Raw genomic sequence first — 14869 nt, 5'->3', positions numbered from 1 at the left:
AGATAAGTGGCTAGTGACAGACTATACTTCAGCTGTCATCCTGAACTGTCACTCAAAACAATTTTCACAGAAGTATTTTGTTTGTTTACAGTAAGTAAGCAGTCAACAACACACTCTGCCAATTTACAAAGTAAGATACCACAGCCTGCAAGGAAGATGAACATCCAGATTTTCCACAATCGGTGATAATTAAAGGAGGAATGTGCATGAGAACATGTTCCATTTCCCCAAAACTCTGGCTGAACATTCTGCACGTATCACAAGGCAGGTAGGACCGAATTTAAATGTTCCCTTTGATGAACAGTACTCAAATAGTGCAGCGCTCTATCAGTACTTAGCATCTAACAGTGCAGCACTCCCTCAGTACTGACTCTTCAACAGTGCACTGCTCCCTCTGTGGCACTCCCTTAATACTGTCCCTCTAACATGCAATCAGTGGTGGCATTGTGGTAATGTCAGAGAAGTAGTGACATTAGGTTCTTACTGGGTATAAATCCTGGAACTCCTTCCCTAAGGGCATTGTTTACAGCACACCGACTGCAGCGGTTCAAGGTGGCAGCTCACCACCACCTTCTCAAGGACAACTAAGGAGGGGCAATAAATGCTGGCTCAACCAGTGATGCTCATGTCCCACAAATGAATAAAAAATATTCTCAGAACGTACACTCAAAAGACACAAATGGTGTAATTTGAATTTGATTAATAAAAATCAGGAATTAAAATAACCTGTTGATGATGACAAAGAAATAACTGTCAATTATCAATAAAATCCTTCTGGTTCACTAATGCTGTTTAGGGAAGGAAATCTGTTGTCCTTACCTGGTCTGGCAGCAAAATCTGCTAAAAGGAAAGAAGCTAGATGAATCACTCAGTATTGAATGAGGCATTGGAAACAATAACTGCAAACTTAATTCTGTCAATCTTGCAAAATCCTCCTTAGTAACATCAGGGAGATTACTGAACTGTGACAGCTGTCTCACAGACTAGTCAAACAACATCTAACACAGTCATACTCAAGGAATCATATCTTAAAGAAAAAGAAGGGTCTAGGCCCGAAACGTCAGCCTTCCTGCTCCTCTGATGCTGCTTGGCCTGCTGTGTTCATCCAGCTCTACACCGTGTTATCCCACTACTGATTGAGTTAGTTGAGGCCTAAAAGGACATAGATTCTAGACTGGGTCTGCAGCAGGTGCTGAGGGAACCAATAAGAGGGGAAAACATACCTGACTTCATCCTTACCAATCTGCCAGCTGCAAATGCATCTGTCCTTGACTGAATCGGTAAGAGTGGCCACTGCACAGTCCTTGTGAACACAAAGTCCTACTTTCAACATTGAGAATACCTTATATCATGTTATGTGGCACTATCACTGTGCTAAATGGGACAGACTTCAAACAGACCTAGCAATTGAGAATTGAACATCCATGAGGCATCATGGGCTATCATCAACAGCAGAACTGGTGCTCCTTACACAACCTGCAACCTCAAGGCCTGGCATATCCCCGACTCTAACACTACTATTGAGCCAGGGTATCAACACTAGTTCAATGGAAAGTGCAGGAGGGCACGCCAGGAGCAGCACCAGGCATACCTTAAAATGAAGTGTCAACCTGATGAAGCTCCTTGATGCTAAACAGCATAAGCAGCGAGTGATAGACAGAGCTAATCAATCCCACAAACAATGCATCAGATTGGAGTTCTGCAGTTCTGTCACGTCTAGTCATGAATACTAGAAGACAAGAGGAGGAGGTTTCACACACGCCCCCATTCTCACTGATATGGGAACAAAACACATCAGTGCAAAGACAAGCCTGAAGCATTTGCAACATTCTTCAGCCAAAAATGCCAAGTAAACAATCAATCGCATCTTCCTGAGGACCTCAGCACTGATGCCAGTCTTTAGTCAGTTCGACGGACTCCATAAGAAAAGCTGAAGGTACTGGATACCACAAAGTTACAGAGCCCTGACAACATTCCAGCAACAGTACTGACGATATGCGTTCCAGAACACACTGCGCCCCAACCCAGCTGTTCCTGTACAGCAACAGCATGGTATCTAGTCAACAATGTGGTAAATTGTCCAGGTTATGTCTTGTATAAAAAGCAAAACAAATCCAATCAGACAATTATTGTCCCAACAATCTACTCTCGATCATCATTAAAGTGGTGGAAGGAATCATCACTGCTATGAACCGGTTCTTGGTAAGCAATAACCTGCTCAGTGATGTTCAGATTGGGTTCCAGCCTGGGCCCAGAGCTGAGGTCAGAGTGACTGTCTTTGAGTTAAAGGCCGTATTTGAATGGATTTTGCATTAAGGAATATTAACAAAGCTGAAATCAACTTGAGTTGGGGAAATAACTCTCTCTGAAGTCATACCTAGAGAAAGGAAGATGGCTATGATTGTTAGAGGCCCATCTCTCAGCTCCAGGACACTTCTGCAGGAGTTCCTCAGGGTAGCGTCCTAGGCAAAACCATCTTCAGTTGCTTCATCAATGACGTTCCCTTCACCATAAAGTCAGAAGTGAGGACGTTTGCTGATAATTGCACAACGTTGAGCACTATTTGTGACTCCTCAGATCTTGTGTCCAAATGGAGCGAGACCTGGATAATATCCAGGCTTGGGGGATTAATAAGCAGCAAGTAATATTCACACCATACAAGTGCCAGACAATGGTCATTTCCAACAAGACAGAATTTAATCATCTCTTTATGACATTGAACAGTATAACCATCACTGATCCCCCAACTCCCCTCATTGCTGGCTCAACATCCTCAAACTCCCTTCCTAAGAGCACTACAGCATCCCTCCACCCCAAGGTCTACAGTGGTTATTGAAAGCAGCTCACCACCACCGTCTCCAGGACAATTAGGAATGGGAAATAAATGCTGACTCAGCCAGCAACACCCACATCCCATGAATGAATATAAAATGTGTACAGGACTCCTCCAGTGTTGACACCTTGAAAATATATCTGCACCACACCTGCACTGGAATGTTGGATGGGGCAGAGTGGGGGCAGCTGTACCAGTGCTGGGAATATGGGATGGGGACAGTTATAGAGGAAGATTTACTCTGTCTCTAAATTCACGTTGTACCTGTCCTGTGAGCGCTTTTAAGTGACAGTGTAGATGGAGCTTTACTTTGCACCTAACCCTGTGTTGTAACTGAAATGAGAGCCAATGTTGGCCCTCCCTATTGGCTTAAATTAAATGGGGACTGGGCAGGAAAATGGAGTTGAGGCTGAGCTGAAATCGGCCAAGATGTGCTAAATGGCAGATCAGCCTTGATGTGCTGAATTGCCTAGTCTTGCTCCTGGTTCTTATATTCTAACTCCTGGGTGAGACATTCTCTCGAGACCACATACACTTTTAGGTGGAAGTCACCGATTCCACGGCCAGTTGTCAGTGAACAGCAGGAGGATTTTCCCAGTTTCCAAGGCAATATTTACGTAACAAGCCCTAAGCTGTCCTACCAGTGGTTTAACTCATGAATGTCTGAGATATCTGCCTATACATTAAATGGCTGCCATACGCACCCGCTTTACAATAACAGTACTGAAATTATCTCGAGGACATGGAAGATGTTTTTTAAAACACATCTTGCTTTCTCATTGCCTTGCAGCTCTAAACAAGAGCAGCTTGACAAAATTCAATAATAAGGCTTCAGTCAGAGGCTCTATATGCCAACACAGACACAACACCAAATCTATCCCTGCATCTACACTGCTCTCATCAACATTAACACCAACAACTCTGAACACAGACCTGGCCTTTGGCTGCTGCACTCCAGCGCTGACCCCCTCTTCCATCTCTTGGACTCGGGCCTCTTACATCCACCCCAGGGTTTCCTGCAGACAGTAAGCTCCAGACTCTACCACACAAACACATTCTCAAGCAGCCCATTTCTCCTGCTCACAGACTGCGAGCTGTCTGCACCTGCTCTGTCAGCTTGGATTATTTTGGTGCTTGTTACAGGATCTTTCCTCACTGCGACACTCACACCTTCCGTGTTACAGCCAAGTACAGCAAGAAACCAACCTCCTCTCAGCCTGTGTATGCATAGCACCATCCAGTAACCCATCCTATACTGTTAACCCCCTAATCCGTGCCATTCACACCAATGCACCATATACTTACACCAAAACCTCTAACCCTTCCCCTTCAGCCATCACCCAGTCCCTTCTCTTGGGTATTTTTTTCACCTCTCTTTCCCCTCTTCCACAATTATTTTTACACTTCTCTATCACCCTCCCCCAGGTATATTTACCCCTCTCTCCACCTCTCCTGGGTATTTTTACCTCCCCCACACCACCACCTCTCCCCCACCCCGTATTTTTTACCGCTCACTCGCCCCCTTCCTGGGTATTTTTACCCCTCTCTCCCCATTCCCTGGAATTTAGCTCTCTCTCTCTTTCTTCCACCCCCTTCTGGGTAATTTTACCTCTCTCTCCCCTTCCCAGGAAGAATTTCCCACAGTCAGCACCACAGTGAAGCATTCTGGGAAGAGTGTCAAGAAGTGATGCAGGGCAAGAGGAAATTGTTGATTGGGTGAGTAAGGTCAGGTGAGAATTTCTAATCACATAGTTTTAAGATTTTTCAAATAGGTTTAGTCTGAAAGGCCATCAACCAGAGGTCCAGAGAAGGGCCCCAAAGTAATCTGTATTATTTAACTTTAAAGGGGTACATCATGGAATCAGATATATTTTTTCTGCTCTATGTGGAATGTTGGGCATAGTTTCCGGGGCCAGAATGTGTGCAGGAAGTGTCCCCAGCTACAGCTCCGGAGAACCTAGGTTTTGGAACTGCAGCAGCAGCTGGGCATACTGTGGGGCATCAGTGAGGCCAACAGTTTTGTGGATAGCACTTACAGAGAAATGGACACTCCGCATGCCAGGAGTCCACAGGCGGGGTGGGAAACGGATGACCACCAGGCAGAAAAAGAGAACTCAGCAACATGAGAACTCCCCTGTGGTCTTTCCCCTGCAAAACAGATATACCATTTTTGAGAGATAGTAGGAACTGCAGATGCTGGAGAATCTGAGATAACAAGGTGTAGAGCTGGATGAACACAGCAGGCCAAGCAGCATCAGAGGAGCAGGAAGGCTGACGTTTCGGGCCTAGACCCTTCTTCAGAAAAATGGCTGACGTTTCGGGCCTAGACCCTTCTTCAGAAAAATGGACAAAAAATGTTTCCGAAGAAGGGTCTAGGCCTGAAACGTCAGCCTTCCTGCTCCTCTGATGCTGCTTGGTCTGCTGAGTTCATCCAGCTGTACACCTTGTTATACCATTTTTGATACTGTTGATTCTCAGAGAAAAGTAGCAATAGCCAATTTTGTTGCACCACCACTGGCTCTGTTGCAGAGGACAGGAGGAAAAAGTGTACGAAGGTTATAGTAATATGGGATTCAATCATAAGAGAAATAGATTAGATGTTTCTGTGGCCACAAACGAGACTCCAGGATGGTATTTTGCTTTCTGGGTGCTAGAGTGAAGGATGTCTCAAAGTGGTGACAAGACATTGTGCAGTGAGAGGGTGAACAGCCAGTGATCATGGTACACATGCATCTACATGTAGGCAAAAAAAAATGGATGAGGTTCTGAAAGCAGAACATAGTGAGTTAGAAAGTGGGTTAAAATGTAGGACTTCAAAGGTAGTGATCTCAGCATTTCTACCTGTGCCACGCACTAGTCATAATAGAAATGGCAGGATATATCAGATGAAAATCTGATGGACAGATGGAGCAAAGGGTTTGAGATTCCTGGGACATTGGGGCTGGTTCTGGGAGAGATGAGACAGCACAAGCTGAAAAGGTTATATCTGCGCAGGACTAGACCTGATGTCCGTGGAGGAGTATTTAAGAATGCAGTTGGGTAGAGTTAAACTGAAATGGTGAGGAGGATAGGTATCTATACATGAAGACAGAAGAGAGGGAAATAAAGACAAAAGACAAAATGGGAAATAAGAAGCAACAGGCAGAAAATTCAAAGGCACGAATCAAACAGGGACACTGCAAATTAATGTAAACTGGACTAAGAATGTTAAAAAGACAAGGCCTTGTGTCTTAACTCACAGATCATTCACAATAAAGTGGATAAATCTGTCGTGAAAATAAACGAAACTGGGATATCACATAGTTGGGATAACAAGATAGGTGGCTATAGGGTGACCAGAATGGGAAATGAATATCCATTTTAGAAGAACAAAGATGAAAAGGAGGCAGAGTAATATTGTTGGTTGAAGAGAAATTAATGTAATGGTGAGAAAGAATATTAGATTCAGTGACGGAGGATTCTATGTGGGTATAGAAATACCAAAAAAGGCAGAAAAGGTTAGTGGGGTTTATACGTAGACCTCAAACCATAGTGGTAACATTGGGGAAGTCATAAAACAGGAGATACAAGCAATGAAGGTACAGCGGTAATTACAGCGGACTTTAATGTCCAACAGACTGGGCAAATCAAATCAGATGAAGAATTTCTGATTTGTGTACAAGATTGGTTTCCTAGATCAATACTTTGAGGAACTGTCTAATGAGCAAAAGCTAAACAGGTTGAGACTCGATTCAATGGAGTTTAGAACCTTGATAGGGTAAATGCTGAGAGGATGTTACACCTCACCAGAGTGTCTAGGACCAGAGGGCACAGTCTCAGAATAAGGATCCACCAATTTAAGACTAAGATGAGGAAGAATTTCCATTTCACGGAGGGTTGAGTGTCATTGGAACTCTTTGCCATAGAAAACTGTGGGGGCAGAGTCCGTGTGTATATTTAAGATAGAGACAGACAGATTCTTGATCAGTTGGGGAATCACGGATTATGGGAAAAAGGCACGAATGTGAACGTGAGGAATGTCAGATCTTAATGAATGGTGGTGCAGGCTCGGGGGACTGAATAGCCTATTCCTGTTCCTATTTTCTATGGTCTTATGGAACGAAAAGACAAGCCATTCTAGATTGGGCATAGTCTAATGAGAAAGGAATAATAGGTATTCTAGCTATGTGAGGCCCGTTGGGCAAGAATGGCCATACAATGATAGAATTTTCATAGTCATACAGCACAGAAACATGTCCATGCAGACCAGTTTCCCAAACTAAACTAGTCCAACTAGCCTGCGTTTGGCCCATATCCCTCTAAATCTTTCCTATTCATGTACCTGTTCAAATGTCTTTTAAATGTTGTAACTGTACCTGCATCTACCACTTCTGAGTTGATTCCACACACAAACCACTCTCTATGTGTAATAAAGTTGCCCCAAGGGCATTTTTAAATCTTTCTCCTCGCACCTTAAAAATATGCCCCCTTGTTTTGAACTCACCCACCTTAGGGAAAAACCTTTGTTATTCACCTTATCTATGCCCCTCATGATTTTATAAACCTCCATAAGGTCACTCCTCAACTTCCTAGGCTCCAGTGAAAAATACCCCAGCCTATCCTTATAACTCAAATCTTCCGGTCTCTCTGTCCTGAAGAAGGGTAATACCCAAAACATTGACCTCTCCTTTCCTCCTGATGCTGCCTGGCTTGCTGCGGTCTTCTAGCCTCCTGTTTGTCTACCTTGGATTCCAGCATCTGCAGTTTTTTCTTGTCTCTAACCAAGTTTATATGCCTGCAAAGTCTCTTCAAAGATTGCCCACTTTGAAGAAGTTCTCTGCCTCCCTCAGATGTGAACTCAGTGAGTCCCTTTCTCTCTACCACAATATTGTCATCTCTTCAGCCCTTCAACTCTTTGAACGCACCATGTAACAAACCTGCGACTACAGCCACGTGACCTTCCTCAGCTCCTGTCTTCGCCCCCAACTCATCCCTCAAGGCCTACAGGTACATTTTAAACCCTCAAAATTTGGACCCACCTTCAATGCCTCCAGAAACAATTCTCTCTCTGGATTCTCAGCTCAACCCTCCCTGCAGTGCACCAGCACCTCCACTCCCTCTCCTCATCCTTCCCACAGCTCAAGGCCTGAGTCCTGAAGAAGGGTCATACCCAAAACATTGACTTCGCCTTTCTGCCGGGTACCACCTGGTTTGCTGTGTTCTTCCTGGTTTCCTGTTTGTCTACTCTCTGTTCTACAACACTCCCCAGGGCCCTACCATTAACTGTGTAAGTCCTGCCCTTGTTGGTTTTACCAAAATGTAATACCTAGCATTTAACTGAATTAAACTCCATCTGCCCTTCCTCAGCCCACTGGCCCAACTGATCAAGATTCCTTTGTAATTTTAGATAATCTTTTTCACAGTCGACTAAACCTCCAATTTTGGTGTCATCCGCAAACTTACTAACCATGCCTCTTAAAGTCTCATCCAAAATGTCTATATAAATTTTATGTAAACAAAAGTGGACCCAGCACTGATCCCTGCGGAACACTGCTGGTCACAGGTTTCCCTTCCACACCACCCTCTATCTCCTACCATCAAGTCAATTTTGTACCCAATTGGCCATGTCTTCCTAGATTCCATGTGATCTAACCTGACTAACCACTCTACCATGCGGGACCTTGTTAAAGGCCTTGCTAAAGTCCATGTAGACTTTAAGTCTAAAGACTGAAGTCCACTCTGTCACAATCAACCTTTTTGGTCAAGGCCTCAAAAATCTCAATCAAGTATGTGAGACATTATTTCCCATGCTCAAAACCTTGCTGACTATTGCAAATCAGTCCTTGCCTCTACAAATGCACGTAAATCCTATCTCTCAGAATCCCCTCCAACAACATACCCACCACTGGTGTCAAACTCACAGATCTATAATTCCCAGGCTTCTCCTTACAGCCTTTCCTAAATAAGGGCACAACATTAGCCACCCTTCAATCCTCCGGCACCTCACTTGTGGCTGTAGATGATACAAATATCTCTGTTGGGTGCCAAAATTTCTTCCCCAACTTCCCACAATGTCCTGGGATACACTTGATCAGGTCCTGGAGATTTATCCACCTTTATATTTAAGACCTATATAGCTCTTCCTCTTCCGTAATGTGGACTGTTTGCAAGACATCAAGACTTATTTCCCTGTGTTCCCTAGCCTCCACTTCTTTCTCCACGGTAAAAACACTGACCCTCAGAGCATCCCACCCAGACCCATCCCTATAACCCACCTAATCTACACATACCTGAACACTACGGGCAATTTAGCATGGCCAATCCACTTAGCCTGCACATCTTTGGAGACTGTGGGAGGAAACCGGAGCACCCGGAGGAAACCCACGCAGACACGGGGAGAACGTGCAAACTCCACACAGACAGTCACCCAAGGTTGGAAACAAACCCGGGTCCGTGGTGCTGTGAGGCAGCAGTGCTAACCACCGAGCCACCATGCTGTGCCTATATATGATTCCTCTTTATTCTTGACCAGGTCCTCAATATCTGAGTTCTGAGGAAGGGTCACCGGACCTGAAACATTAACTCTGTTTTCTCCTTCACAGATGCTGCCAGACCTGCTGAGCTTTTCCAGCAACTTTGTTTTTGTTCCTCAATATCTTTATTCTTCCATTGTTCCCAACTGTTACCAGCCTTGTCCTTCACTCTAACAGGAACCTAATGTCCCTGAACTCTTGTTACCTCACTTTTGAAAGCCTCCCAGTTGCCAGTCGTCCCTTTACCTGCGAACAGTCTACTCCAATCAACTGTTGAAAGTTCCTGTCTCATACCATCAGAATTTGCCTTACTCCAATTAAGAACTTCAACTTTTATACAACGCCCAACCTTTTCCATAACTATTTTAAAACTAATAGAATTATGGTCCCAAAGTGCTTCTCTAATAACACCTCAGTCACTTCTCCTGCCTTATTTCCCAACAGAAGGTCATGTTTTGCTCCTTCTTTAATAGGTACATCTACATATTGATAAAGAGAGTTTTCATGAACACATGTAACAAATTGCTCACCATCCCTTAACATTGTGGCAGTCGCAGTCTACGCTTGGAAAGTTCAATCCCCTACTATTATAACCCTATTATTCCTACATAGATCCAAAATCCTTCTACATATTTATTCCAAAATTTCCCTCTGACAATTGGGGGGCCTACAGTGCAATTCCATCAAGGTGATCATCCCCTTTTTATTTCTGAGTTTCACCCATGTAGCTTCATTGAACGATCCCTCAAGAATATCCTAAGCACTGCAGTGTTGTTTTTCTTAATCAAAAATGCCAGTCCCCCTCCTCTCTTACCTCCCTTTCTATCCTTCCTGTAGTGTCTAAACCCAGAATGTTGAGCTGCCAGTGCTGTCTCTCCCTCAGCCATGTTTCTGTAGTAGCTATGTTGCCCTGGTCCCAATTTCCATACATGTCCTGAGCTCATCTGCCTTACGTGTAAGAGCCCTTGCACTGAAATAAATGCAGTTTAATTCATCAGAATTACCTCCTTCTCTGGACTGCTCTTCCTGCCTTTTCTAATTAACTTGCTCTTTTTAAATTCAGAACTATCACAGAGTGATGTAGTTGATCCTGAGGTGCAAGCTGACTATGATAAATTGGGGAATGTTAATTAAAGGTTATGATGGTGGATAGGCAATGGCAAACATTTAAGCATGTATGGAGGAACTGCACACAACTGTTCATTCCTGTCTGACACAAAGGTAAAATCGGCAATGTGGCCTGACCATAACACGAGAAATTAGGGATTATATTAGATCCAATTACAAATTGGTCAAAAAAAGGAGTCCTGAGGACTGGGAGCAGTGTACACTTCAGTAAAGGACAATGGGATTGATTAAGAAAGGAAAAATCAAGTTTGAAAGTAAGCTTGCAAGGAACACACAAACCGATTGCAAACATTTTTATAGGTATGTGAAGAGAAAACAATGAGTGAAGACAAATGTAGGTCCCATACATTCAGAAATAGGGAAAGTTATGCTGAGGAACAAAGAAATTGTAAACCAACTAAAAACATACTTTAGCTCTGCCTTCACAAAGGAGGACACAAATAACGTATCAAAAATGTTGAGGAACAGAGACTCATGAGAGGAAGGAAAAGAAGGAAATGGGTGGGTATTATATATAGCCTCCCAAACTGTAGTGGTACTGTTAGGGAAGTCACTAAATAGGAAATCAGAAATGTAAACAATAAAGATACAGCTGCAGTTATAGATGACTTTAATCTGCAATGGATTGGGCAAATCAAATCAGAGGAGGAAATCCTGCAGTTATTAGCAGGGAAATGGTGTTGGGGAAATTGATGGTATTTGAGACCAATAAATCCCCAGAGCACAATAATCGACATCCCAAAATAATTATGGAAGTGAGCCTAGACATAGCAGATGGGCATCTTTCAAGATTCCACAGACTTGGGAATAGTTCCTATGGATTGAAGGATAACTAATATAACCCCACGATTTAACAGAAGTAGTGGAGAGAAAACTAGGAATTATAGACCAGTCAGCCTGATGTGGTAGTGGAGAAATGCTAGAGGCCATTGTAAAAGATTTAATAGCAGAACACTTAGAAAACAGAGACAGGATTGAACAGAGTCACCATAGATTTATAAAAGGGAAATTATGTTTGACAAATCCACTAGAATTTTACAGGAACATATCTAGCAGAGTTGATAAAGTGGGGGGGGTGGTTTGGTTTACTTGAACTTTCAGGCTTCGGTAAGATCCTATATAAAAGATTAGCATGTAAAATTGAAGTCTATGGCATTGGGGGTAATGTACTGACATAAATAGAGAACTGCTTGGCAGACAGGAAACAAAGACTAGGAACAAATGGCTTATTTTCCAAAAGGCAGCCAGTGACTACAGGGGTACCACAGTGCTTGGACCCCATTTATTCGCAATACATATTAATGATTTAGATGAGGAAAATGTAAGTTTGCAGAAGACATAGAGCTGGGTGGGAACGTAAACTGTGAGGAGGATGCAAAGATGCTTCAATGTGATTTGGACAAGTTGGGTGAGTGGACAAATGCATGGCAGTTGTAGTATACTGCGAATAAATGAGAAGTTATCCAATTTGATAGTAAAAACAGAAAGGTGAATTATCTGAAGACAATAAATTAGCAAAGGGAGAGGAGTAACAACACCTGGGTGTCCTTGTACATCAGTCACTGAAAGCAAACATGCAGATTCTGCAGGCAGGCAAGTGATGAAGGCAAATAGCCTTCATAGTGTGAGTATTCAAGTACAGGGATGTCTTACTGCAATTATACAAGGCCTTAGTGAGACCACACTTGGAATATTGTGAGAAGTTTCAGTCTGCTTATCCAAGGAAGAATGTTGTGGCTATGAAGACAGTACAACAAAGATTTACCAGACTGATTCCTGTGATGACAGGACTCATGTATGAAGAGAGATGAGATCAGTTATTCTGAAATCAAACAAGGCCCTTCTGGTACATAAAGAAAGCAGGAAAAAAACTTTAACAAGGAATTAGGAGGGCCAAAAGAGGCCATGAAATGTCCTTAACAAGTAGGATTAAGGAGAATCCCAACGCATTTTATATCTCTACAAAATGGGATAGCTAGGGAAAGGACAGTCCTCTCAAGGACAAAGGACAAAATGTATGCATGGAGCCAGAGGAATTGGGTGAAGTCATTAACGTGTACTTTGCATCGGTATTCACCAAGGAGGACATGGATGATGGCAAGATTAGGGAGGGGTACGTTCATATTCTAGGACACGTCGATATTAAGGAGGGGAAGACGATGTTGGGTATCTTGAAAAACATTAAGGTAGAAAGTCCCCAGGGCTTGATAGGATCTACCCCAGGACACTGAGGGAGGTAAGGGAGGAGGTTGCTGGGCCCTTGATAGAGGTCTTTGATTCATCTTTAGTCACAGTGTGGTCTCAGAGGACTGAGAACAGCCAATGTTGTTCCTTTGTTTAACAGCAACAGGGATAATCCAGGAAATTGTAGGCCAGTGAGTTTTACATTAGTGGAAGGGGAATCATTGGAAGAAATTCTTAGGGACAGGATTTACTCGTATTTGGAAAAGAATAGACTTATTAGGGGCATTCAGCATGGCTTTCTGCAGTGGAGATCTTGTCTCACAAATATGATTGAGTTTGGAAGTGACAAAGATGATCAGTGAGGGTATACATGGACTTTACTAAAGCATTTGATAAAGGCCCCAGTGGCAGACTGGTTCACAAGATTAAGTCACATGGGGTCCATGGTGAGTTGGTAAGTTTAATACAGAATTGGCTTAGTCACAGAATACAGAGGATATTGTAGAAGAGTATTTTTCTGGTTGAAGGTCCACGACCAGAGAAGTACAGCACGGAAACAGGCCCTTCAGTCCAACTCGTCCATGCTGACCAGGTATCCCAAATAAATCTAGTCCCATTTGCCAGCATTTGGCCCATAACCCTCTAAACCCCTCCTATTCATACACCTATCCAGATGCCTTTCAAATGTTGCAATCATACCAGCCCCCATGATGTCTTCTAGCAACTCATTCCATACACGCACAACTCTCTGCGTGAAAAAATTGCCCCTCAGGTCCTTTTTAAACCTTTCCCCTCTCACCTTAAAGTTATATCTTCTAGTTTTGTACTCTCCCACTCTGGGGAAAAGACCTGTCTATTTACCCTATCCATGACCCTCATGATTTTATTAAGTCATCCCTCAGCCTCCAACACTCCAGGGAAAACAGCCCCAGCCTATTCAGCCTCTACCTACAGTTCAAACTCTCCAACCCTGGCAACATCCTCATAAATTTTTTCTGAACCCTTTCAAGTTTCACAAGATCCTTCCTAGAGCAGGGAGGCCAGAAATGCACGCGGTATTCCAATAGTGGCCTAATGATATGGAGGTGCTGGTGTTGGACTGGAGTGGGCAAGGTCAGAAATCACACAACACCAGGTTATAGTCCAACAGGTTTATTTGAAATCACAAGCTTTCGGAGGCTTGGTCCTTCTTCAGCTGCCAGTGAGAGAGGTACTATCAGACACAGAATTTATAAGTAAAAGATCAAAGGGCCACACCACTGATGAGGATGTAGTAAACTAACCTAAAATGCTGTTAAATTTTTAATCAGTTAGAAGGTTTTAATTGATTAATATGTATTTGTAAATTCCCGGATTCCTTTCAAGTCACTGTTCTGAGAGAAAGTTTTATCACTGTAAAGAAGAGGTGACATTTTAGATCAATACATGCACAACAAGAACAAGAAACTGGAGAAACTTAGCATCACTACCAGCAGTAGCCAAGTCTCCCCTGGTAACCACAGTTGAAAGCGGTACCAACACAGGAAAATCCATCATCAACTTACCTGACCATACCCTTCAACCTGACAAGATCGACATTCTCAGCCAAGGACTCAATTTCTGCCCCGCCACCAAAATGGAGCCCGATGGTCTCGTGGCAGACACAGAAGAATTCATCAGAAGAATAAGACTCCAAGAATTCTTCCAAGATGTCAGCAACAAGCCCAATGAGACAACCAATGAACCAGATCAGTCAACAGAGAGATTCATGGGAGAACGGGCAAAGGAGGAGTCGAAGTGGACCCCTCCAGAGGGCCTGTGCCCGGGGCTTGACAGCTATGCTCGAGCCATCAGAAAATGTGTGAACGCCAAATTCATCGGCCACACTCACAAGGTAGTGCAAAATGTCACCCAGCCATCCGTGCTCTCAAACCCGATCGCAACATTGTCATCAAACCAGCAGACAAAGGAGGAGCCATTGTCATACAGAATAGAACGGACTACTGCAAGGAAGTGTACTGACAACTGAACAACCAGGAACACTAAAGACAACTACCTGCTGATCTGGCCAAAGAACACATCCGTCAACTGAGCAGACTGGTCAGGACTTTTGATCCAGTCCTTCAGAGTACCCAACACACCCTCATCCCGCGTAGGGGAGTTTTACTGCCTTCCAAAGATACACAAAGCCAACACACCCGAATGTCCGATCATATCAGGCAATGGCACCCTG

At 43.5% G+C, this 14869-nt stretch overlaps 2 protein-coding genes across 8 annotated transcripts in view; both read right to left on the bottom strand.

Annotated features, from left to right (window-relative positions):
• apbb1 (amyloid beta (A4) precursor protein-binding, family B, member 1 (Fe65)) overlaps nt 1-4983 on the bottom strand; it is a 125544-nt gene extending 120561 nt beyond the window's left edge. For 5 of the 7 annotated variants that reach the window (XR_007262357.1, XR_007262358.1, XR_007262359.1 and 2 more), the window contains exon 1: nt 4870-4982. Coding sequence is in view for 2 of the 7 variants with exons in the window: in XM_048598500.1 (XP_048454457.1) it covers nt 4870-4890 (21 nt within the window). In the remaining 5 variants the exon portion in view is untranslated. Of the gene's footprint in view, nt 1-2377; nt 2508-4869 lie in introns of those variants that run through there. The other 2 variants (XM_048598502.1, XM_048598501.1) reach the window with 2 other exon arrangements.
• A 6983-nt stretch (nt 4984-11966) lies between these two features.
• Nucleotides 11967-14869, bottom strand: part of LOC125483294 (F-box/WD repeat-containing protein 7-like) — a 15732-nt gene continuing 12829 nt past the window's right edge. The window contains exons 4-5 of the mRNA XM_048597844.1: nt 14202-14287; nt 11967-11970 (exon numbers count right to left, since the gene is read on the bottom strand). Coding sequence (XP_048453801.1) covers nt 11967-11970; nt 14202-14287 — 90 coding nt within the window. The remainder of the gene's footprint in view (nt 11971-14201; nt 14288-14869) is intronic.

The sequence above is a fragment of the Rhincodon typus genome, chromosome 6 (genome assembly GCF_021869965.1).
Source record: "Rhincodon typus isolate 14 chromosome 6, sRhiTyp1.1, whole genome shotgun sequence".
NCBI classification, from domain to species: Eukaryota; Metazoa; Chordata; class Chondrichthyes; order Orectolobiformes; family Rhincodontidae; genus Rhincodon; species Rhincodon typus.
This window is presented reverse-complemented; position numbering and strand designations above follow the sequence as displayed.